This window comes from Antrostomus carolinensis, unplaced genomic scaffold, assembly GCF_000700745.2.
Source record: "Antrostomus carolinensis isolate BGI_N321 unplaced genomic scaffold, ASM70074v2 scaffold15278, whole genome shotgun sequence".
Taxonomy (NCBI): Eukaryota; Metazoa; Chordata; class Aves; order Caprimulgiformes; family Caprimulgidae; genus Antrostomus; species Antrostomus carolinensis.
This window is the reverse complement of record NW_010331126.1, coordinates 29,627-57,039: the sequence shown is the minus strand read 5'-3', so window position 1 is coordinate 57,039 and position 27,413 is coordinate 29,627. Positions and strand designations below refer to the sequence as shown.

Genomic DNA, 27,413 nt, shown 5'->3' with positions numbered 1-27,413 from the left:
AGTAAGTTTACCAAAAAAAGGTGAAAACATTCCTGACAATTGGAGCAGAGAGATTTTGGAACAGCCTTCTACTCAAAGTAGCAGGGTGCAAAACAGTGTTATGATGGAGTCCCACAGGAAGAGCTTGCATGCTCTGATGGTTATGAGGAGGAGACTGGTCTAGAGGGCCCAGGGAGCTTCCACTGCTCCTGTTCCAATATCAGGTTCTCCCTCAACCGCACTGAGAGGAAAGAGAGTGGTAACATTTTCATGTCTATCTAATATTACTACTTGATGCTTCTGTTGTAAGAACACTTGCTCTTGATTCATTGGGTTGCACTGAAGAAGCAGCTGCAGAGAAATGTCCCACTAATGAATACAAAGATTAAAAAGCAAAATTATGGTAGGTATCCAGCTCATTTCAGAAAGAAGAAAACTAGTATGACAAAATTATTGGAAACCTTTAAATCCATGAAGCCTTTTTTAAAAAAAAAAAAAACAAAAAAAACCCCAGCAAAACAACCAAATGAACAACAAACCCCACACCATATTCACAGCCTTCTGGGCACAGAAAGATGCATAATGGAATTTTCAAATGCATGGAAGACAAGATGTTTAATCAGCATTCACTTCAACAGGACCTAAATCCTTACTCCACCTAGATAACTTTCAGTATCTCATTACATATCTATCTGTATCATAAATAAACAAGTTATCTTTAAAACTTGGTCTATGGTGATGGCACAATAAAACGAATAATTGCAATTAATACCTTCTTCCATAAAGCCAGAATTATATTTTGAGATATATTGGTCATATCAAAATTGAATTTTGGCATAGACATTTTTCCCCTTGCAGTTCAACATATGAAGTTTATTTTTCATTAGCTAAATGTAAGCATTTTTAAAAAGGAAAACATTCAAGTGAATTCTAATTTCCAAATGCAGTGTTATACAGTCTCCAGGTAAAACCTTCAGTTAGCAAATGCATCATTATTTATTAATAAAATATCATAACTCAGAATCTGAACAACATGCTATAATAAGCAATTGTATAGACATAATTGCCTAAATAAGCATATAGTAGTGTAGTCTCCACTGAAAATATATCTTTTTTCTGCAAATGGGCTTTCTCTCTTTGCAAATTAACCTGTCATAATGATTAACCAAACTGTCAATAGAAAACACACATCTAGAAAAATAATCATGGGACAGAAATGGAAAACTACTTAAATAACTAATTTCTGATTTAGAAAACATGATTAAAACTAGCCATTTAGAGAAGTCTAGTAAGGTAACTTTTTAATTTGCTTTTAGGCAAATGAGAAGCTAACATTCCAATTTTTTCCATGAAACTAACTTTTAAAAAATTAAAGCCATAATTATCACCCATTGTATGTTTCACCAAACCAGAGCTTTATCATAAAGTGCTAAAGATTTGCAACAACCGCAAAAAAACCCAAGAAACCCAAAATCTAAAAAGGTCACATTACAAAGATCACTGTGGTTTCTTCAACATGACTAAAAATTTCTGCTCAAGAGAGTGGGAGGTTTTCTTAAGGTTTAACTGTCTGACTACTACTCCACCCCTCCTGGAAAATAAACAGTTCTCAACCTCAACAGAAGCACCACTTGAGATTTTTTACCTTTACTCATTTGATATCAAAAAGAATAATTTCATTTTCTCTAAGAAAAATATTGACTATAGGTAGGAGAACTTCTCAAAAGCAATGAAATTCATTTCAAAGTGGAAAAAATATAATGGGAACTTTGACCATGTGTCTGTTTGCACTGTTGCCTTCTTCAGAGAAGATGCTGAACTCTCATCTCAGCACTGAACTCCCATAATTCTGCAGAGAAGGAAACTGATAACTGGGAGAAATGGAAAGTATGAGAAGAAGAAATGTGGCCTACATAACATGCAAAAAAGCACCAAGAGACACTCACCCTGTTTACGAATCACAGTCTGTTGACCTGCAAAAGACTCAGCTACTGAGATTTGAGTTCTACCAGATATTTTTTGTTTTCCTAGTAGCTCTATTACATTACTTTTTTTACTAAAGATCTGAATTTGTGTGATGTAAACCTTATTTAGCTAAAAGATACCCCTCAGAGCTAAAAGTTTCCCTTACAAAAACAACAGCCATAAGAAAACTTTATAAGCGTATGAACACAAAAAAATGAACTAATTTTGCTTATAATGATGAGAGCAGGGAGTAAGATGAAGCACAGCAGCAATACTACTTGCCTGGTTCGATGATGACCTGCTGAAGCCCAATAAGCTAGCAGCTGCAAATGTATAATCAGATACAGAGCTATACAGACGTGGAAAATAATTATTTTTTTAAAGTTACAACAAAAGGCTTAAAGAACTCACTACATCCGATTCCCCAGTAATTTTCCCAGTTCACTGTTTTATTTTTTTTAAACAAGTTCCAGCCTGCCTAAAAGAGAATCAACTTTCAACCTCTCTATGCAGAAAGACATGACAGAAACATCCCATCTTATCTAAAAAAACTTGAAAATCAAGGATTATGACCATGAACAGTTACAAAACTTAATATGCAATGTATGCATTGCAAATCCATATGCACTGTAATTTTAGCATCACAAAACTGCCCCTTGTTACATGCTGCTTTTTCAGTCTATTTTGCATGTGTTAAGGTGGTTGCTATTTTCAAACAAATCTATCAAACTTGAAGGTTTACCAGAGACTTGACAGTGCTATGCTATAATAATGAAACAGAAGTGTTAGTGAGGCAAAACAACAAGAATTTGTCATGCTGTATGGAAAAATAAGTAAAATTCTCCAGCTGATATTTCCATCCTCTTTGATAAAAATACACATTATAAATGTATTCTAGAATCAATATTTTACACTGATGTAGAGGGAAATAGCATATTATTTATATATTATGCTTGCCTATTTTCCTTTTAGCTGATTAATTTGTGCTGAAACATGTCCATCTAATGCAAGTATAACTGTGCACAAGAAATCATTTATTAACTCCTTCTTTTGAAGGCATATACCAAGAACAGTTGCATGTTTAGTCATTGTAAGTAACTATTTTCTGCAAGTGCAAAAAAATTGTGACATGGTGCATCAGTCGAAATAAGCCATTCCATCAGAAAAATGATGCATAAACATAGTTCTGTGTTTGCAATGACAGATACAGATGCATTTTAATGCAGGGATTTTGAAGGGTGTCCATATTATAAGATTTAAAAACAACTGCATTGACCACCAACACTTACAAGTAAAGATAATTTTCCATAAAATAAATACATTTTTTTAATTGTAAAAGAAACTGCAACATGTATGTAATTTGTTTCCAAAACACAGAATACAATACAATAGAATCTCGTTTTCTCTAACAATGCAATTCTTTTGAATAAGTGCTTTTTTTCAAATATGCTCAAACTAAAATTTCCTAGCAGCTCAGTATGGATCTTTTTAATTTTAAATGAGGACAACCAGCTAATAATACTACAGCTGATCACTCACCAAAGCAACTGATGAACAAATATGAGCCTGCACCTGTAGCCAACATTTTTGTTCACTGCCTATCCCAAAACACTGCCTGTTCTACATGTCCTGTCCTGCCTGGTCCCTCTCACTTGCCCTCCTCGGTCCCCAGCACACCCAGACACTGACCCGTGTGCTCGGTGTCACGGCTGAAACAAATCCCAGCCCCAGTTTGTCATTTCTTTACCCTACCCCCTAAGGTATCCAATTGCTTCCCCTGCTGCAAAACACTTGTCACTAGGAGAAAACCTACTGCTTGGCAACAGATTTTTAAAACAACAACTTCGGCTTTGTTACTCACTGAACTTTACATTGCCAGAGTGAAATAACAAACGTGCGTGGTTGTTAATGCATCTGTGTATTTATAACCCCCTTGAAAACGACTGACCCCTTCCAACAGGGACGTGCTTGCCTTTTAGATCATTCCTGTTCACAGCCGATGATGCAGAAAGGTTCAAAACTGAAGTGTTTTGGTTTTTGTTGTTCTTTTAAATTGCTGATCATAACCTTCCGCCAAGATGGAAGCTCTTGGGGGACTTCTTTTCCAATTAAGACAACATCATCTTGCAATAGTCTGCTGTAATTTTGATTTACACATTATGCAAATGTCCTATCAGCTTATAAAAACATAGCATGCATGACTACCACACTATACCGCAAGACCTAATTTGACTACAGCAAGCACAGCGAAACAAATAGAACACCTTACTGACAGAGTGAAACAGCTAGTGACTTCAGAGATTATCTAAATTTTTATCTCCATCTGAAAATTATACTGAGAGTCTTATTTCATATGCTGTATCTACAAACACAGTAGAACCAGAATGATTCTCCCTGCAGAAGTCAGATGGCTACAGCTCTGGCAAGCACCGCACCACCACTGGCACCAGGGAAGAACCAAGTATAACCTTAGTCCTCAGATTATGATCAGTCCTGAATTTGGAATACTTGTCATCTGGTGCAAAGGTTTTACCTTTCCTCCCAGCTGTGACACCATGAGGAAACACTGAAGTGCAGGTGATTCAACTCTCAATCACCTCCCTCCATCCAGAAGCTCGGCAGCACTGTGTCTTCCCTCCCCTCCCTCCCAGCACTGAAGCCACATCATTGTCTTCTCACCTTTCCCACAAATGAGAAAAAAGGATTTCCCAGATGCATAGCACCCTTCAGGCACACTCACCTGTGATGAAAACCAGTGCTGGGGAATCACAGCTACAGACAGTGCTGCTCATAAAACGGATGCATAGTAATTTCCTTAATTCAGTATATTCTTGTATATTGTCATTCATACAGTCACCCCTTCTCTCCTATGTAGACATTTTATAGATACAACTGCATGACCTATTTACAGCATATTCATTATTGAAATCCTACCATTTTATCAGCCTAACCTGTGCCTGTATTTCATCATTGCCTGGTTTCAAAAGCAAGGCTAAGTTTATTACTGCATCATTGTGCTACCTACAGAGACTCCTAGGTAGTTTGCTACTGATGCCATTACTTTCCCAGGTTTTAGTCAAAGGGTCAGAAGTAGAGAAAATTGTATTTCTGTTATTCAACACTTACAATGAATATAAAAGTGTTTTCAATATTCAAAAGAGGAAAAAAACACCCCACCAAATCCTTCAAAGATTATACAAGTACACAACAAGCCAGAGAAAAAGAAAACCTCAGATCAAGATTCTTTAAATGAGGAGCCTCAAAGTCAGACCACTGAGTCAATATTCAAGCATTTGAGCAAAAGTTGGATTTTTCACAAGAACTGAGGATACTGGGAATTCAGAGTCCTTACTCCACTGCCTAAAGACTGGATTTCAATTTAGTACATCTGAAGGTTCCTGGTTTTGAAAGCTAGTGCTCCATGCAAATCGATGATAATGTCAAGAAATTCATGTTCTTCTGTCCATCAGTCAACCGCTGATAGAATTCAAGAAGGAATAATAAGAAATAGCAAGCAACAACTTTTTAAGAAGCTGTTTTTCATTACTGACAGTTTTTCTATAAAATCACAATGAACATACTGGTGGTATGCAGCTTCTGGAAATAGAAATTAGAAAAATTGATCAAATGTTCTAATGAAGAAATCAATCTGAAGTCAGGGGAATGGCTTGTGTATCAAAGAAAAATCAGAGTTGCAGATCCAGTATTAGGTTCTGTGGTTAAAATTTATAATTAATAGAAGTCTCAGAGTTCAAATCGAGTACTTTGGAGATCTTCAGCTAGATTGTCACTATATGGAAAGCTAGCACTTGTACTCCATACTTGTACACACTCAATGCTACAGAAACCAGCACTGACTTGTCTGAACTTCTGAGACTATGGAAAAAGAATTAAAAGTGAATGATACTCTCTGAAGTACCTTTTTTGCATTTATGCATGTGCATTTCTCTCAAATATTCTGACAAAGGCTGTATTAAGTATTCAGAGTCTGAACTGCAGTATAAGATAAAAGATGACCAGTCCTTTCATTACTAAAATAAAACAAATTCAAAGATTAAAGCACATTATTTGCATTTTTATTCCTTTTGCTCTTAGCCAAAGAGACTTTTCCATACAGAAGTATGTACATACATACATTAGAACCATGGCTAATGTCACTGTTTCAAAAGTGTTATGACACCACAGCAGCACATACTACACTGGCATTGCAGTAACCTCTAAGAAAAAGAGGTTATTTTTAATATAGCATTAATAAATATATTTTTAATAGCATTCCCAGAAAACAGACCATTTCCTCCACCCCAAAGCAGATGTGAACTGCTATCTGCTCCTCAGGCTCAACGCACTACTACAATGGGAAGAGCCATCTTCGTGGCATTTTGCAAAAAACTCCCAGCATGAGAGGGAACACAGCCTTTTTCCCCTCCCCAGGCTCTTAAATGAAAGGCAGAAGCTGTAGGTACACTGCTAACCTGCCTGACAGGACAACTGCCAGTGGATCCATCTTTAAGAGAAGGCTATTTTCAGTGTGAAGGGAAGGCAAAAGCCCTCCCATCTCTGCACCATCAGGTGGAGATCAGAAGAGCCAAACCCTAGCCACTGGCTAAGAAAGGGCTTTTAGCACTTTCAGAAAAATAAAACAAAACATTTCTTTATATACCAACTTACCTTTGACAAAACCTGAAGAAGCTGAATATACTGAGAAGTAAGGAAAAAAGCTCTGGACAGTTAAAGAGAGAAACTGAAACAGCAGTATTTTGGAGAAAAACTTTTTTTTTTTTTTTTTTTTTAAAAGATATAAATAACATTAATGTACCTCAACATATCACCTTTTGCTAATACTGATCTGGAAACAAATAGATAAACATAACTGAAGTTATAATTCAACTCCATATAAGCCTATCAGATTTTCTCACAGCTATCTTTTTGTGGATCACTGTTCATTTTTTACTTAAAACTTGCCAAAAATAAGGTATTTTCAGTTTAATTAACATTAGATCAGAAGAGCCCTCTTAGGTCATTCCTTTTGCTCTCCTGTTGTTACCAACAACCTCAGCACAAGATTTCTTGTTCCACACAATATTTAGACTGTAAGTGCTAGGAATCCTCTTCAAACCATCTTCCCAAATTTCTCCCTAGCCAGTTTGTGTTCATTTGTTCCAGTGTCAGTGTCACCTAGCCTTATTTTGATTATGCTTATTTCTCTCATGTTTACATGGAGTATATGTTATTATTAAAGTTTTCTACTCCCCCAGGAAACATTCCAGAGACTTTCCAACGCTACAGTTCAGTCACCTCAGTGCTCATCGTGTATAAGGATAACACTGATGCGAAGCTACAGACTAATTTTGTCATCCAGCCGCGTTACTTGGGATTACAAGAGAATCATAGGGCCAGTCTGGGAGGGAACTCCAGGTGAAACCTATGCTTTAGTTCACACTTGCCCTGTTGGCCAGCCTCAACTGGTTTTACTGGGCATGGCAGGTTCCATATTTTGGGGGCATGAAGCAACCAGTGGAGAATGAACACCACCATCTTTCATAATGGAAGGAGAAATCTGTAGACTTACAAAATTAATGGTGAGACTATATTGTTGACAAGATGATGACAATGATAACTGGGACAACATGATGTCTCGCGTTGGCCTTGGCCAGCTCATGAAAAATGAAGATGTAGCTTTTGTGGAACAATGGAGAGGTAGCTCAGATCAACTAGTACCCCAGTTCTTTGTCCTCTCCAGTCATTTTCATACTCAGTCTTGCTCTTGCATTTTAAATTTGTGAGTCATCATACTTCTTTTTCTGAAGGGTCTTCAAGTCTCACTTTTAATCAAACTGGCGCCTGTTTCCTGCAACTGCTCCTCCCACATATAGGTAGTGCAAATATAAACCTACATTTTGTTAACTTAGGTTTCACTAAATGTTACTGGACTAATGTTTTGTTATTTCATCTACTAGTTCTTCCAGAATTCTAGTCAACTCCATGCTCTTCCACCAGCAAGTACCTGACATCATTTCTACTACTAATTTTAGCTTTGCCATCCATCATGAATATCACATTCCTGTTAAAGACTGAGGCAAAACACAAGTTTAATGTGGTTATGGACTTTATTTATAAATGGTTATCCATCACTGCACTGATTGGCAGAGCATCTTAAATCATATGCTGCCGCTGGTTTATGTCTCTTGAAATCCATTTTCTGAACTGTATAATAAGTTAGTACACAAGGTTGGAATCTGCAGAGAAAGTGTAATTCCAAATGCTGTTTGCTTCTCAGTCCTTTCCTTTGGTTTCCTATTGTTAGCTGACAGGCAGCTGAAATAGATTTGAATCCTGCTTCCTAAGTGTCAGAATTTTGTCCATTTGAGCCACTTTTCTAGTTCACTGGAGCACAGTTGGCAGGAAGAACACAAGAATGGCAAAAAAGGCACTCCTCCCAAAGCTGAGATTTGATCTGAATAAGCAAACCTGGAAGTTCATGCTCACTGAGCAAAGAGCTGAAATGAAGAGTGGCAGCTTCCACTTCCAAGGATAAGAACTACAGCAACAGCACGGGGAAGGTAGGAATTCTGGAACCTAAGGCAGCAGCTCAGTAAGGGATGAGAAACAAACATTTCCTACCAGCTACTGTGTTAAACTTACATGGATTTTATCTTCAGCAAAAATATTCAGATATAAATGTTACATTAAATCAAACATAATGTACTAATAAAATGTCTTGCAATTTTAGGAAGCTTAGGGTTTGATTCTACAGCAAATGAGATGACTTTGGATGCCCAGGCTAAAGCTACATAATCTGTTTTCAACAGAGATCACCAGCTGCTCACACTATCGTGTCACAATTTTAAAAGAAATTAAGTTTGACACGTCAATTGCTTTAACAGATCTGACAGCATTTCCTACTGTTTTAGACTTCACATCAAGAACTGTTATTTCTGGCAACTGTAACCTACCAACTTCTGGCTAGGCATTCAATTAACATGACAAAGTAACATCACAAACTGCATTTGTGTCATAGCATTTCATAGCCCTCTGGTAAGTCTTTGGGTCTGTGACCCTCATAACACCATCTGTTCCGATGCCATTGTGGCTATCACATTTTCAAACGGTCAGAAACTAAAAACCAAACAGAATCGCAAATAAACTATTGTCAGCTGTCAGGACAAACTGTAACAAGGACCATGAAAAAACTGGAAATTAAAATGGCTCTGCAGCTGATAGAGGTTCGCTTGCTCATCTTTTGAACACTTGTAACCACTTGACAACATCTGCCTTAATTTATTACTTGCTCCCTTTATAATACAAATGGGTTTGGTTTTAAATGAGAGAATATACTTTTAAAACTACATCTTTATTTAAAATTACTTATTTTAAGGTGGCAAAACCCACTTACCACTAGAGAAATTATAGTTCAGAAACCAAGGCAAAAGCAGTTCTCTCTTTTAGTAGGTCAGATCTCCTCTGACAGAAGGCAAGCATTTTTCCAAAGGGCTACCTAACACAATCTTTGTCCACGTAGATTTATAGCTCTGAAACCATTTTCACATTGTGCACTGTACAAAAGAAATTTTGAATCTGCACGAACTTTTTTGTTTAATTTTTATTTCCATATCGCTTTACTGATCATAGAATCATAGAATGGTTTGGGTTGAAAAGGACTTTAAAGATCATCTAGTTCCAACCCCCCTGCCATGAGCAGGACAAAGTCTTTATTACACTCACAAATCACTATTTTATCTAAATATGTTATGCTATCAAGTCATATCACTAACTAACCTAATGTATCAGAATATATTATGTTATGTTCTGGAATAATTTTTAAAAGTTAACTTTTAACAGCTATCTCCATGAGCACTGACCGTAATGAAGCCTGGTTTGGATTTCTGATGACTGTCTTATATTCCTGCAGCAGGGAATTTACAAATGCTCACTCTCATGTATACTTGCTGATATAAAAATCTGAAATAATGAAACAGCCTCAGTAGTCTTTTCTCCTGCCTCTATTCTTGTAATACTTGCACAAGCCTAGGTTGTTTGTTTTTTTTTTTTCTTTTTTAATGTCATTCTGTCTTCTCTCCAGATGAAACTAGGTAAAGAATTCAAAAGCTATGAAGGGAAAGCTGACAAACACATACACAAACAATAATCATAGAATGGTTTGGGTTGGAAGGGACCTTAAAGATCATCTAGTTCCAACCCCCCTGCCATCAGCAGGGACACCTTCCACTAGACCAGGTTGCTCAAAGCCTCATCCAGCCTGGCCTTAAACACTTCCTGGGAGGGGGCATCCACAACTTCCTTGGGCAACCTGTTCCACTGTAAATGATCTAGTAAGTCTGATCTCCTAAGGATATCAGTCATAAAGAGCAAGTTCAATGTGTGTGATATAAACAGTGTATCCAGCAGTGGCTGATGGAGATTGAACACACTGAACTGCAACAAATCATATCATCAGCATTGCTGATTAAAATGACTAATCAATGAATTGCAACCTGGAAAAAAACTGAACTCAAACATTAATTTCAAATACATCCATAAAAGAAACATTAATAGTTTCACTTATGAAGTTTAGATCCTGGGATAACAGGGAAGCATTTAAAAACTTTGCAATTTTTCACCAAAGTATTTATAAAAAAAAATGAAAGAATCAAATGTCTGCATCCTAATAGGCCTACTAAACCATGCTATATTGGTCAAGTGTTTTGGGGTAGTGTCTTTCCTCACAGTCCTTAGCTCTCAATGGTGCGAACAATGTCTGTGTTTCCACATTTCTGCCAAGTAAGTGCTTTGCTAATGAACTGCTTTGCTTGGTTCATCTCAGCAGTACTGAAAGACTGAAGATCTCTTCCAGGTCAAATGCTTTATGTGAAGATATGTGGCTTTCAACATCTCTCTGTTCTGCAAATACTTGTCCCTCCAGTTCTATGCCAGTTCTTAAGAAAGAAAAGCTGCTTTTAAAAACAACTTTACATTCAATGTAAGGGCTATTCCTTGAAAGCCAGCTACCTTAAAGCAGCACAACAGCACCCATTGTAATAATGCAAGATTTCTGGAATCTGTGTGAAAAAGCCAGACGTATATAAACTACATGCTTTGTTTCAGGTCAGAGATTAGCTGAAAGAAGCTGTAACATATTGTTACATACAGAGCTTTTTTAGTTTCCTAAGACTGATTTTTTTTTTTTTTTAAATGCAAGTACAAAACTACATTCAACATCAACGTTTGCACAATCATAAATATTTACAATGATTCTGGCAAAATTCAGGGTATTAAACTGCCCTCTCTTGTTTACCTTCCACTAATCACAGAGTGGGAACACAGTTATGATTTGTCACATCTTACCAAACTGATCTCCTTCCCCAGAGGATATTACCCCTCTTCAGGAAAAAGCTGGCCTAAAGAGTCATACTAAAAACTATATTTATTCCATATAATGGTAATTATATGAATACACAAACAACCTAACAGCATACACATGAGTAAATACGCCGGAGTTATATATGTGCTAACCAATTCATGTTAGGAGCTATAATATCCTCCAACTTCCCCCAAGGACATAAAAGAAGACTTAGTTCTTTTTTGTTCAAACCCAGGTAGGAATCTGATTTGTAGGACAGGAGGATGCTTCAAAGCATAGAGCTGTACAGAACATCTGAGAAAAACCAACAACCCATTATAATGAAAGCAGCAATCCTTTTTCCTTCAGATCTCTATACCCACAGATTTCATTTTTAGTGCTGGTTTGAAGTTAGCATTTCTTGCATTTTGAACTTTTTACTAAGTAATAACGTAAGATAAGAAAGAAAGATCTATGGAAGTAATTTACTACCTATAAAAGTACATTACTATAAAACAGTGCTAAGTGTAACTAAGCTCTCAAAACAAAATCAAAAAGGAATCATAGAAACAAAGTACTGATGCCAAAGATACTTCTGAAAGTCTGGTATGCAAACAGCAATATCCTTTACCAACCATCTCAGCTGCAAGGACTTGGGAAATACTGCATTCATTGAGCAAATCCAAGACAACATTGACAAAATCTTCCAGAAAGGAAGATAGTTGGGAGAGAGAGATGTAGGTGAACAAATTGATTTATTATTTAAAGGTATTAAAAGTTCTGCGGTGAATTTGAGACAAGGGCCTCATTCTACTTGGCTGAGCTGAACTGGCTACCAAAGAGCTGCCAGGTATCCCTTCACTTAAACTGCATGCAAAGGCAATAACTATCAAAAAGAGAATTTTCACTGATAAATCATAGAACTGTTTTAATCATCTACATTTTAATAGGAGGTCCATCAGTGACAGTACTAAATTTAAATACCATAAGGGAATACCCTCTTAAAGTCTGCCAATCATTTGCAAGTCAAAACCCACAGAAGACACCCTGCAGGCTCCCTTCAGCAGGCAGTGGGAATATTGATGCTGCTGCCCTAACAAGATTGACTGATACACTTGAGAGCCCTATGGGGAAAATTATTTTCTTCAGAGGGAAAATGCATTGGAAAGAATAAGCACAGGAATTAACTGCGAGTCCATGAATATGGGGCACTCTCTCAGAATGAGAAATCAGGAGCCTGGTATTGTATTTAAAGCTAGGTAAGTTGCAGCATCTATGCCTCAGTTCCCCATTTCTTGACTGGAAATAAGTAATACATACTTCAGGGCAAAACATATTTGAAACTTAACATGCTGACCACTTAAAAGTTGTTATGAAAACAAATACTATAACCTTTGAAAAATATCTAGATTTTGGATTTAGAAAAGAGGAGAAAAGAGATTTCAGTCATTATTTTACTATCTTTCATACCAGCTGTCTTAGTTGCCATACTATCTGCAGCCACTCAACTTTGTTACATTTTTATTCCTCTGAACTTGTTCAGATGCTTAAACATTCATGCTTAAAAATATAAAGAGTTGAAACTAAAAAAGCAGCTGTGTGAGCAAATATCAAATATTGCACTCAGGATTAAATCAGCTATTGGTTCATCAATGTAAAAATTTATAGTGCATAGGTTAAAAAAAGACTATAACTAACAGTATTGTTTTCAAATGCCAAGAGTTGTTTGCAAATTCAGTGTTTTAACAAAATGCACAGACTAGATTTGTACATATCTGATGAACTGTTGAAACTAAAAAAGCTCCTATTTTTTTGCTCTCTATAAAGTCCATGCATATTAATATCAGAATTAAAAAGGTGCAGATCAACACCTCACTGCTAACTGAAAAAGTGATGAAAGTCCCAAACAGCTTTCTGTTTTCAAGTTTAGCATTACTAAGTCTCTCTCATGATGTATTTTTCCACTCATACTACTTTAGCCAAGTTGCTTACCATGACAGAAGTGGCATTAAAAGTGTTAACAACTCTAAATCTGCATTCACTACTACTCTGCAGACGGCAAGAGTACTGGAAAGAGTTTAGTTTTAGAAAACATTGATCCTTGTGCTTTTACACATAGATAACTGGCTCCAGCAAATAAATTGTACAACATAGCCTCCGATATAGGTGTACCCAGTACCCAGGTTAAACATGGGCAGCTTATTACAGCTTCAGTGAGCCTGCAGTGTTGACCAGACTTTTCAATCATTACCCAATTAAGTCAACACAAATTGAAACTCAGACCATTGTTTCACAATGTCAAATGTACAGCTTCAATACCAGTTTACCAAGACACTGACTTGTAACTTTAGTGTTGATCTTAATATTGCATCACATCATAGCAACAGCATGAAAAGATCCTTTATGCTCAGTAGAAAATCAGATTTGAAAGGCATCCAGGACTTTCAAAAGTAAAAGTAAAGGAATTTTATTTTCCAAGCCAATATAAAACCAAAACCAGAGAGATCCAGATAAGCAAGTTGTAAGAACTGGATTATCTCCATCCTAGAAAAGGAGGGTCGGGGGAAAGGGGGGCGGAATCAAAGACTAGTCAGTAAGTTCATAGTGCAACAATTTTTACTACCAAAAAGTAGTATACTGTTTACATTTCAGAAAGAAATTATTTCAGTTTTCTTAAATTATATGCAAGGCCTTGGAACAAGTGTTGAAAGGAATGGTTAGCAGTACAGTAACAGGGAAAAGTGGAATAAAACACAGTATGTGTTTATCACCGGCGAGACACTAAACTAGCCTGTACAGCATTTGATTAGATAGATTAATTCCAGAGGAAGGCAGGGGAAAGGTTGTAGAACTACTTTGTCTAGATTTCAGTACAGTTTCAATGTAGCTGGATATAAGAAAACAAATCTAACTAAAGATGGCATAGAGCAGCACAAGAATATAAAAATCAGTTAAGAACTATTTTCCACTAGTCCATCCATCCAATAGGGATGGATAATGGCAAGCAGACTTCAAGGCTTGGCCTCAGGCCATATCTTAGTTTAATTTATGGTCTCAGCTCCTAAGTACCAAGAGTGCTGATGAAATTTGATGGCAATGAAGTTGCAGTACAGAAGCAGGTCATCAAAAGGCTTTTAGTAAAGAACTCCTGCAGTCCACAGCTTCGGCCACAATGGTTTTACTTAAAAGACCATTCTCATCTCCTATTTTCCAACTCTAGTTACAGAAGACAGCAGTCAGTTTTATTCAGAGAAAACACTGTCCTTTTTTAGTGAGATGCAGTATACAAGGTGGCCAAACAGCAAGTCTCGCCCCTATTGAGATGGCAGCTTTCTGAAGAACAGCAGCTGCACATAAATGTCTTCATACTGTTTGTTGTTATTAGTTGAAAAAATATACTCTAATATGAAGAATAATGGAAAATAACCATCAAACCTTAGAAAGGAACAGTTTTCAGAATGGGACAAAACACAATTCAGATTTTCCCACAAGTTAAAGCTCACTGAAATAATTGCTTTCTGTTAGTTTGATCATCTAGATTTAAGAAATATCCTGACATAAAAAAAATAACCTGGCACCAACCTTAAAGGACAATTCTTTACTCCATCTAAAACTAGTTAGCTACTAGAAAACACAGTCTACATCTAAAGAAAACTAACCTTGGAGAAATTATATTATGCTCTTTATACATAGTAAGTTAGTTGAATCCTTTCAAAGTGCAAGGTTCAACCCATCTTTAAACTGTAGACTTATGAGCAGGGGAAGGACTGCTAAATACAATACTGGCTAGCACGGAAGTAAAGCTTCAGTTAATGGAAGAGATTTTCAAATAAAATTTAAAATGAGATGAGTTGAAGAGATAAAGAGACATAAAAAGACTGTTCCAGACTGGGGATTTGCGGAAAAAACTCTGTACCAGAGCAGACAACTTATCTGGGGAATGCAGCTGTTTGACATAACCCTGGCAAAAGCAAGCATTAAAATAATTTCCTGAGGGACAGTTGCTTTCTGGTCTCTAGTTTTGCATTAAGGTAGGCCACTTTCAGCTTGATGAGGATAAGATAAAGCACAGTTTTTAAGAACATCTTGTTTACAGTTCCTAGTTAGAAAAAAGGAATTATAATTGATTAGGTAACTTCTGGCCCTCTCAATACAAGCCTGTTGTCTTGGGAAATGGCTTATATCAAGCCAAGCCCCCCCTGTGATAGATGTAAAGCAAAAAGCAAAAGGTAATTTCATCAGCACACAAGAAGTGCACCTGAGAACTGCAAGAGATTTATAGCAAAATACACGCACTGATAACTCCTGTGCAACTTTCTAATAATGTATTGTTATCTGAGAGACTGCTGAAGAGCTAGGGCTCAGACACTTGGCTACAGGGCTGCAAGTTTCCCACACACATGTACTAACAACCACAACTAAATCACATAGAATGGTTTCTCTCATTCAGATTCCTGTTGATGGCAGCATTTAGTTATAAAAAAAAAAAAAGGACAACGTGTAGATGACTTCATGTCTCAAATGTTTTCCTGTAGTTAAAGAGTTCTCACCTACAGAATTCTACAACAGAACCTTTCTCAGGAAAAGGAAAATAAAATCCCCCCCATTCATTTAAAGTCGAGGAAGGCTGCACTCTCCACAGCCTTTTTCATATTCTTTATATTTACCCCCAAATAAATTCTTTACATTTCTTTATTAATTATATGAAATTCAATTATAAATTATTAGATGCCAGATGTTGCCTGCAAGCAAAAGCCCTTAGAGACTACAGGAAAGACAGCCATGCATACCAGGTGCCTCATAGCTTTGATTGCTGTGTAAGTTCTCAGCTCCAGCTATAAAGTAATACTTTAATAAATTCAATGAGCACAAAAATGCCCAGGGAAGCAAAATAATCATAATTAGCCCAGTGCATACTTCAGCAGAATGACCTAATTTCAAAAGTATTTTGCAAAGCAATTCTCATACTGAAAGGCAATTACACAGAGCAAAATAAAAATTGTATTTTTGAGATCCACGAAAAAAAGCACCAACAAGTATCCATGAAAAGGGATTAAGAGATACAGAGGATAGTAGGGAATAGCACACATTTTCAGTTTCTTCGAGGTTTTCTCTCTTTTCCATTTTATTCTTTTTTTAAACAAATAGAACTTAAACATCAGTATCATTACCGCTTTATTGACATGAGGCCTCCTGGCCATATCCTAAATTACTGGGACTAAGACTACTGACATTTTCATTCTGTTACATTAGTCTGGCTTGTTATTATTTTTCCACTACTAAAAGCCTGTATGTTTTTTTCCCTCTATCTGCTTTTATGTGGCCAATTACCCAGCAAAAGGCATGTCCACAAAGAAGTGTTCCCATCATGTTGTCTAACAGAAATCATTAACCTCTAGCTACAAAGCTTATCTTGCTTGCACTCCTAGAATCACAGGATGGCTGAGGTAGGAAGGTACCTCTGGAGACTGTCTACATTCAAACTTGAAGTAGAGTCACCTAGAGTGGGTTGCCAAGGGCTGTGTCCTGTCAGATTCTGAGTATCTCCAAGGATGTGACACTCCACAACCTCTCTAGGCAAGTGGATGTACTTCCATGTAGATCTGAAATACTGTTACCATCACACAAACAGTGGGACAGTACTCTTGTTCCCCAACTCTTTGTCTGTCATTTACTGAAACGGATAGTGTAGGGCAGAGAATCCCTCCCCAGATGCTTTGTTATGATGTCTAGCAAAACCAAACCTCTGATCCAGACTGGGCCATTGTGATCTTTGGACTTTATTCCTTGAACTTTAAACAATACTTGGTTGCTACCTGCCAAATTATACTTAATCTATATTTGCTTTACGTGAAACAAACTGTTAATAGCCTAATTTTTATAACAGAACCCAGTTCAAAGACTTTATGCTATAAACCATGAATCAAAACTTGAGATTAGCACTACTTGTATTTTGATAACTGAAAAGAAAGATTCTTAAAATCTTCCAAGCAAAGAGAAGCAACTTTGGAGTAATACTGCACATTGTAGACTGACCTGCTGCAACAGCGAATTGTGATGAATTATCTGATGAATTTTATCAGTTCCACACAATACGGTAAAAACACTGGAATGATTCATGACCTGCCAAATAAAGAGGAGTAACCCTAGCCAAAGCATCCCTTCCTTCTGCCAGCATCTACCACTAATTGATTTTCCATTTTTTAAAATGGGAACAAATAGAAGTGATAAAATTGTTTATGGCACGCTGAGCCTAAATTGATAAACTGTGGAAAAATCTATCACACAGTTAACATGAAAACAGGAGAAAACAGAAAGTTAAAGCTGAGCCTACCATACAAAAATCCCTATGTAAAAAAAAACAACAAACCCAACAAACAAAAAAACCCCACTCAAACAAAAATTTTAAAACCCCTCAACAAACATAAAAACCTCCAAAACCCAAAACTCCCACTTTTCAATTCAGAGAGAATCTCTCTTTCAAATAAAAATCTCAGGAAAGTTCATTAAAAAAACAGATCCTAAGAAAAAGTTGTAGTAAGCTGCCATAACCATTCCTACTATATTTCCAATAAATACTACACCCCAGTGGCTTAGATTCTCCATCTTACTTCATGTACTTAAGTTCCAACAACAATGTATGCTGCAGAAAATCTGATTACCTTGGCATCTTCAGATATTCACAAACTGTCTAAACTAAACAACTAATTTAAGATCACTTGCAGTATTCCTCTTGCGATGGCTGTCAGCTTAGGACAGCACAGAAAGTTGAAACCTGCTCAGCCCTTACAGAGCTCACTTTCAGGTGGTGAAAAGTATCCGAGTGTGGAGGTATTTCCCTGTTGAAAGATCTGCTCCTGCTACAGCTGCTTTAAGCCATTTGGAGCAAGTACAGAGTAATGTGAAAAGAAAGCCTTTAATGAAGCAGGACCTATGATTCATCAGGCCCAAAAATGACACTTTCAGAACAACAGTTCTCAGCAGACCAGCACAAACAGTCCTGCCTGAGCAAATAAGAGCACACTGCTTCACATTCTGAAGAAAAATTAGTGCAGCAAATTTCCATAGTCACTTTCTGTTTCCAAAAGAGCAACTAAATTCTAGTTTAAACTTAAATTTGTACTTATTATTTTTGTCAAATACTGAACAAAAATAGGTCTGCTTTAAAAGAGTACTGTAAAACTCAGATAAAGCATCCAGGAATTAATAAATTCTACTAATTTTCCTACAATGGTAATCTTTAAGATATGACTCAGTATGAAATGGTTAACTGCTGTATTTTAGCTCGCTAAAAATAAAAGGAGATAACTTTGAAACAAATAGGGAAAAAACAAACTTTCTTGATTATTCACCTTGATTCACACTTTGTCATATTTGAAAAGCTAACAACTATGCAAGTTGGTGTTCTGCGTTTTTTATTGCAGTAAGGACTGATGGTTTTCTGTTGTAAGGCTAAAATGGGAAATAGCATTTTCAAGGCAGAAAAGAACATAGCCTGTGAGTGCCACATGGCTGGTGAAGAATTTAAAGTGTATTGAAATGGTCCTTGAGTCACTTGAACTCAATGGGCATGTTCCAGGTTAAAATACAAGTAGAATTGCCACTATTTTCTCAGAGTGCAGAATGTGACTGCTTGAAATATTTAGATGTGACAATGGTCAAATCACAGTCAAATACCTTCTGTAAGGAGCAGTGAGTTTTTAGCCGAACATATATTTTGCTTTACCTACTTTCCATGAAATAACCTTGAAGTTTCTAAAGGGCAAACCCACAATATTTTACTAACAAATCTAATGAAACCGATTCTCCATTCTTCAACCACTGTGTGCATAAGGATGCACTTAGGGAGCAAGTCAAACGAGCACTGAGATTTGGCATTAGCATTTATCTCTATGGTAATGAGTTACAACACACAGAAGAACCAGTGTAACGGGCTTAGGACAAGCCTAGGTGGCCTAGACCAACAACTTCTATAGTATAGTGGCCTGACAATGAAAATCAAATGACTTAGTAAATGTTCCCCAGATGAGGTCCTTGCTATGAAAGGAAAAAAGCTAGTCTGGGTGAGAGTGTTTAGTCTTTCTCTTCTTTAACTCCCCTGACCTCTTCAAACAGAGTCTGAACTCACATTTCTAAAGTCTTCTCTGCTTTTCTTTTATTTCAATCAGCTCAACATCCTTGACAGGATCAGAAGCATAGACTACCCATACATACTGCCAGGCTTCTTTCTGGCAAACTGTCTTTGCGTTGAAAAAAAAAATGTAAGAAGTCAGTGTAGTTAGAAATAAATAACAGTATATTTATAACTGAGAGGTAAAGTGCACACAGTTAATCTAAGCCTTAAGAGATCTGACTTAGTTCTGCATAATTATAAGAAACTTTAACAGATATCTAACAGCGTGCTGTGGGGAATGTAATTCCTTAAAATAATGGGTTTTGAGAACTAATTTCTACATGAGTGATTTTGGATAAGTAATTTCTCCTTTTCTGTTTTAGTTTTCTACTCTTAGAGCTAAGCTACTAATAGGATTAACTGGAAAGTGCTAAAATGAATTACTTAATATTAAAAAATACTAGAGTCTTCTAGGATTATAGCTATATATAGATGCTGGAAAAACTATTTCATGTGAAAGCTACATTTAGCTAAGAAATTTTCAGCCTGAGAGAGAATACATAGATTTGTTTCCTGGATAATGGGTTGAAATATTCATTGCCATTTCAGGCATTACTGAATGATGGCCTGTTTCAGGACTTTTCAGACGTCAGCAGTAAGGGCTACTTTCCACAACAGCGCTCTGACTGCAGGAGATAAAAGACTGTTTATTCTTTTCTCACAGGGGAGGAAAACAATGACAAAAGCAGGAAGGCAGCAGTAATGCAGAAATCTGGAGGTGATGATAAAGGGTAGGGAGAATGGAGAAAGTTGTTCAAATAAATCCATTCTGCCCAAAATCAGGCAGGTGACAACCAAGTATATATGACATTGAAGTGCAAATCATCATTTTTCAATTTAGTCATTATAGAAAATTTTAGATTTCACTGAGTGTGATAAAAGGTGATTTGAAATACAGAACAAATTGAAGTATTTCAAACCTTTAGAACACAACTTTGCGTTGCTTTCTCCGAGTGCCTTATACAACACTTAAAACCAAGAAAGGACACTGCATTTGTTTGAAAGCATTGCTGCTGCACTCTGCAAAGGGCACTTAATTGATACTGACATGTTGCTGCTTCACTCTTGACATCTTGCGAGCAGTTAGAGCTAGCCAAATAGAAAGCTGGCATAACCCCTAGCTTGGAGAAAATTTCAGTTAGCGACAAATAGTAAAAGCACCTGAGAACAAGGCAGATCTTAAAATAAGAACTGATTAACAGAATACAGTGAATGAATTTATGGATATAAACATTAACTGTATGAGGAATAATTTACCAACTAAAGAGAATTTTCAGATTTCTCTTTGAAAGAACCAGTTTTGTTGTTCAGCTGATTTAATTAATAAAACCCCCAACATTTTAGAAGGGACTGAAATAGCAGTGAGCATGAACACAAACACACTGCCCCCTGCAGCCAGGTCTCTGTTAGAATATCTCACATCCTGGGTAATGTAACAGTATAACCCAATTAGTTCAATTTCCCAATAAGTTTAATTAAGCAGAACATAGCTAAACAAATTGTCCTTTATTCATGGATCAAGCCCCCACCATTTGGTGTCACGTTGTCTTAGGCATTTCATTACCAAGGGATATACAGCAGGAGCTACCTCTCCCTCCAAACCCTCCCGTTTATCATTATTTTGTTGGTGAGCAGATCTCTTACATCACTCTTAACTACTCCAGTTTTCACACCGTTGCCAAGTCCTTCTGGTTTGCATTTTAGTGAAGACCTCAGAGATAGCAGCATAATTAAGAATAACTTGTTTCTTTTGAAAATTGTAATATTAGGCAAATATAGTTTTTAACAGATCATACAAGCCACTAAAAGGTAACTGCATTCAGAAAACACATTAGACTTCTGCAAAGAGCATGTCTTTGTGGTCACATTAACAGAATATGGAGTCTGCACTTGAGACAAATGCAACAGTCTTTATGCAGAAACTCCAAAGCACAGGACATCATGCCACAATTCACAAGAGGAAGCACATCAGTTCTCAAGCCCCAAGACTAAACTTTCTAGTCTTTCTTCACACGTTTCTTCAGTAATTCAGATTAATGAGGTTGCTTCTGTGTAGAAACAGTAGATCTTATTTAGGAATAGCCAGAAAGTTACACCGAAAAATATAAAGCTTCAAAGTTTACTTTTGCATCCTTCTTACCAGAGTGATGTATCATCATTAAAAGGATGGATTATAAAAGAAGAAATCTTCCCTATTCCAAATAACTCATTCTTGTTCATACAGACATAAACAAACATTTTATTTAGCTTCCTTTCTTCTCTGGACAGCTACACACAGTATCTCAAATAAAAGATCCAGTCTTCTCAACCACCAGCATCAGGAAATTTTAACTTCAGATTGAACTGAGTGTCAGATGTCACTCATTCTAAAATTTTAATTAAAAGAAAAAAAATCCTTCAAAACTGATTTCAGGTTCAACTCCTTCAGGCAATTTTACCTGGAGAGGTAGGGCTGAATACATATGCTACATGCTAGAACTTGTGCCATCCTTAAATCTTACTTCTTTTTTGTTGCAATTTCTACATAAATTTATTATAATCTACATCTGGTATTTGTCCAAAAAAAGAAATTCACCAAACTTATTAAATAAATCTTAGCTCTAAATTAACTGTTATATTGAAACAGTAGCATTTTATATTGCTTTCTAAGCATTGCTAGAAAGCCATATCAAATAGTTTTAAAATATCAAATTAATGACAGAAAATAAGGTATTTTTCACAGAATTTTGGTTCATAAATGGACTGTCAGCTTAGAATTGTGAATACAAATATTGCAAGTTAGTGTTTCAGCTGTTGTTATAGAGGCTGGTACCTCCACAGTGCTGTTGCTATAGCTCCCCTGCCACCGAGATCATATCTCGTTATAGTAAAAAGGTAAATATACACAAAGTGTTGAGATGTACAGATACTCATCTACACACACAGGCAAGAGTAAACACTGCAAACTTCATCCTCAAAATACTTTTTGCAGTAGTCAAAAGATCAAGAAGGATACAGAATTCTGTACTTTTTCCCCACATGGAATTGCATAGACAAGCATTTTTATAGCATACACCTTTATTATTTGTATTTAAGCAGCATGAAACTCTCAACATCTATTCAAAACAACATGCTGGTACAGAAAAGGTCTAGAGTAACAGAGAAAGCTTTTAAATAACAACATTTTAAATTCTACAAATGCTTGAAAAGCACTGGTCAATCTAATGAAATGAATATTTTTCCACCAGCTTGCACTCAAACTGAAAAGCTCCTAAAAAGGGAACTCGGAATGGAAGCACTGTATTTTTCATCTCACATGCTTCTTAAGACAGTTAATTTCTCAGTCATTCTGAAGAGCATCATGTGTTTGCAGACTATTTATTCAAAGGTGGATTCAGAGGAGGGGCAAAAAGACATCCAGAAAAACATAAGCTTTTTCATTTTCACTGAGCTGCAGTGCCTTAGGTCAACTGCCTGCTTCTTCAGAAAAAGGAACCTTTTGGCATTTGCCAGTAGGCTCCAATATCTTGAAATGCTAAAAAGGTGAAACAAAAAACTTTCCTTGTGCTGCCTTCCTATCTGATCTTTTGTCTCATATGTTCCCCTCAGGGATGCACGAGAAATTTTTCTGAATAATTCATAAGCACCTAGGCAGAAACCAGCTTCTACTTCTGAACAAAAACATTGGGTAAGAAGCTGATTGCAGCTGTTCTACTCTGCTCTATCTGGAAGAAAACTGGATTAAATGAAGAAAGTAATTTTCCTAACGTAGTAAGCACAGCATATATACATGTATGTATATATGAAGTACATAAATAAACTTATATGTTTATACTGGGGAAGGCACCTTTGTACTCAAAGCTACACATTCCTTTGAGAGCAAGACTGATTCTCTACCTTTCAAAAATACAAGAAATCATACAGCATGAAGGTCATCAATCAACATGCAGAATTCAACTTTTAATTTGGAATTAGATATCAGAATGACTGGTCTTTCCTCTAGACTACAGTATCCAGTTCTTCTCTTACCATGAGCCACCTCTGTTTCCCAAGAGCACTGAATATTAAGCAGATGCAAATTACTTCTTTTGCTGCAGTCTCTGTTAGGACTGAAATAGTCATTGCCTGCAGATCCTTTTTATGTCTCCACATACACAAAAGAGAGAATAAAAAGCCAGAAAAGATTGTTTCCAAAGTTTTTTGCTAATAAAAATATAGATCCAAACTCATAACCTATGGGTTCCCCACAGCAAGCTAAGATTTCACAATACAGTATCCTGAGTTGAGAGAAAAGTACTTATGAACATGGACTCAAGACTTACCAGCCTCTGCATGCTTTTCACATGGGTGGGACTAATAGATAAGGCTTCTTCATACCAGCGTTTGGCTTCATCGATATTTCCACGAAGTTCAGCCACCTGACCTCTCATGTAGAGAACATAGTGTGACATTGGAAAGAGATTGGCTGCTTCCTGGGTACACGCTGTGGCCTCAGCAGGCTTCCCAATTCCTATGTAGACTTCAGCTGTGGAAGGAATGTGAGAACCAATGAATGCTTCTTGCTTCATCATACCATGACTATATGTTGTCACATATGCTGTATTTGTAAATACTTCCATTCTAAGCAACAGCTATTTTCCTAAAATAAATAAATAAATAAATAAATAAATGTTGTTTAAGACAATTACATATTTACATAATTACATAGAATCATAGAACTGTTTAGGTTGGAAGGGACCTTAAAGATCACCTGGTTCCAACCCCCCTGCCATGAGCAGGGACATCTTCCACTAGACTAAGTTGCTCAAAGCCTCATCCAACCTGGCCTTGAACACTTCCAGGGAGGGGGCATCCACAACTTCCTTGGGCAACCTGTTCCAGTGTCTCACCATCCTCACAGGAAATAATTTCTTTCTAATATCTAACTGAAATCAACTCTTGTCCAGTTTATAACCATTTCCCCTTGTTCTATCACTACCTGCCCTTGTAATTAAAAGTCTCTCCCCAGTTTTCTTGTAGGTCCCCTTCAGGTACTGGAAGGCCACTATCGGGTCTCCTCGGAGCCTTCTCTTCTCCAGGCTGAACAGCCCCAACTCTCCCAGCCTGTCCTCATAGGAGAAATGCTCCAGCCCTTGGATCATCCTGGTGACCCTCCTCTGGACTCGCTCCAGTAGGTCTATATCCTTCTTGTGTTGGGGGCCCCAGAGCTGGACACAGTACTCCAGATGGGGTCTCACGAGAACAGAGTAGAGGGGCAGAATCACCTCCCTCGACCTGCTGGCCACACTTCTCTCGACTTCTGGGCTGCAAGCGCACATTGCCGGCTCATGTTGAGCTTCTCGTCCACCAGTACCCCCAAGTCCTTCTCCTCTGGGCTGCTCGCAATCCATTCTCCACCCAGCCTGTATCTATGCTTGGAGTTGCCCTCACCCAGCTGCAGGATCTTGCACTTGATCTTGTTGAACTTCATGAGGTTAGCACAGGCCCACCTCTCAAGCCTGTCAAGGTCCCTCTGGATGGGGTCCCGTCCCGCCAGCATGTTGACCGTACCACTCAGCTTGGTGTCATTGGCAAACTTGCTGAGGGTGCACTCAATCCCACTGTCCATGTCATCAACAAAGATGTTAAACAGTGTTGCTCCCAATACCAACATAAGGGACACCACTTGCCATCGGTCTCCACATTGAACTGTTGACTGCAACTCTTTTGACTGTGACCATCCAGCCAACTCCTTATTCATCGAGTTGTCCATCAGTTTAGTCCATGCACCTAGTCCATGCTTCTCCAACTTAGAGAGAAGGACACTGTTGTGTGAGACAGCGTCAAACGCCTTGCACAGGTCCAGATAAATGAATATACATAAATGATTTTAAACAAATCATTCTTTTAGGAAAGTTGCTTTTCTAAATGTAAAATTTTTTTCAAAAAATTTTTTGAAAATTTTCCAAATTTTATGTGTCAGTTGTTAAGGAAGCAGTAGTAATTGCTCCAGCTACCAATCGTTAAATGGCAAGCCTGGTTCTCAGTTTCCTACTTCAGAGCGTTTCAAAAGAAATATAATGTTATTTGATATGAAAAGTTTCCTAGTTGGCAGAACATGTGAAATGCTTAATCAGCATTCTGATTTAACAAAATCTGTTCGTATTTCCAAGCCTTTTATTTAAGATATCCTCCAAAAGCTAAGAACATTTATTTTTCTAAAAAAAAAGCTATATTTAATGTAAATCACTCCTGATGAAAGCAGTTGAGTAGCCTGACACATACTTTTCTAAATCAGATTGACTACAGGGGGAAAAAAAGGTTAATTCTGTAAGTGATTAACGAGTAACAACAGCAGAAGTATTTGCCTTCAATAGCTCTTATGTCGCTCTTCAACACTGCTATTTAACTACCCTCTTGGATTATCTTAATCTCTTGCTGAAAGAATGGGAGAGATACAAATAAAGAGATACTAAATGCAAGAAAAAGGTATTAAAGTTTCTGGTTTGAATTATCTGTTTCTTCTATGTTGGTAAAAGAAATACCTAGAAAAATTGAGCCTCAGAGTAACTGTATAACTGCATTCTATTGTATCACACTGTAAAGGAGTTACAGATTAAGGTTTAAATCAAAATGCTCCATCAAGACAGGAAAGTGATCTATTGCTGTTCAAGACATGTTTCTTACTGTACAGCACAGGCCACCCATCTTGGTTTAAAGGCTGTCAGATCAGGATCTCACACTACGATAGTGGATTTGCAGTTATGCCTAAAACTCTGAATGGGACAGATGTTTGAGTGCCTTTAAAGGAGCTTTCTTCTGAGATAATTGCATTAAACAGACTTAATAGTATCCCTAACTAGTCAACTTAAGCACAGCAGAGTATATAAACCTTAACCTACAGGTGGTACCTGCTATGAATATTCATAATTATTTTAATCAAAATCAATTTATAACAATGACTAACAAAAACTGGACTTTCAGTAGCAGTTGGTAAGTACAGTTTAAAGGTCCCATGCATTTTCTGGTTTCTAACTGATTTCTATAGGGGTGCTGGAGGAAATTATTTTCTTCCTCTAAGACCTGATCCTATTGATGACAGAATAGACTTTTTTTAACCAGAAGAGCATTATTTTGCTCCTCAGTTGACTCAGTGATTTCACAGAACACATTCTACCCAACATAAATAGTACATCCATGTGGATGGATGGATTAATGCAGTATAATTTTAGAAACTAATGAAATGCTTCTTGATGGAAAAATGTCTCATCCACATGAAGAACTAACACATTAAATTGCAGATCCAGCAAGCTTTTTTTTTCCCCCTAAGCCTAAAAGAACCACCTCAGCTAGTCAGAGATGGCACTGTATAATTAAAGAATAGCAAACCTGGAAGATAATGAAGGGATAAAATTTTGAAATAAAAATCTAAATTTGGGATTTTACTTTTACTAACTGTTGGTAGAATCCAAAGAGCAAGTTGTAGCCATAATTCGACAGCTGAACATACAGCATAAAATGTAAATTGTACTATGGGTTTGGGGTTTTTTTTTAAACCTTAAAATATTTTTGGAAAACCTTTGGGTACTTCATTCTTGAATACTTTTCTAAAAGCTACATGGTCAGTATTACTATGTGAGAAACAAGATTTTAGTGAGTATAAAATACACTACATTATTTAAATGCTAATCATTTGAGCTTTCCTGGTTTTATTGTCTCTTTTCCAGCATCAACAGACTTGAAACACAATTTTAAAGTCTGATACACATTCCCAAGTTGCTTGGTTCAAAGACAGTTAGGTAAAATATAATTTACACAGACTATAAAAGGTACTAAGTAAAAGCTATAATGACTAGCAAATAATATGCAGAAATTAAAAATTACTTAAGTAGGTGATTATCTGCTACCACAATAATTCTAAACTGAAAAACAAGCAGAGGTTACTAATTTTAACACACTGCAGTTGAAATTCTTTATTCCTTGAGGGGAAACAAGTAGGGT

General features: G+C 36.9%; 1 protein-coding gene across 1 annotated transcript in view; it reads right to left on the bottom strand.

The window, feature by feature from the left end:
- LOC104528973 (tetratricopeptide repeat protein 7B) overlaps positions 1–27,413 on the bottom strand; it is a gene marked incomplete at its 5' end in the record, with an annotated part of 52,229 nt that overhangs the window by 5,995 nt on the left and 18,821 nt on the right. The window contains one exon of the mRNA XM_010173134.1: positions 23,756–23,958. Within this exon, the coding sequence (XP_010171436.1) occupies positions 23,756–23,958 (203 nt within the window). The remainder of the gene's footprint in view (positions 1–23,755; positions 23,959–27,413) is intronic.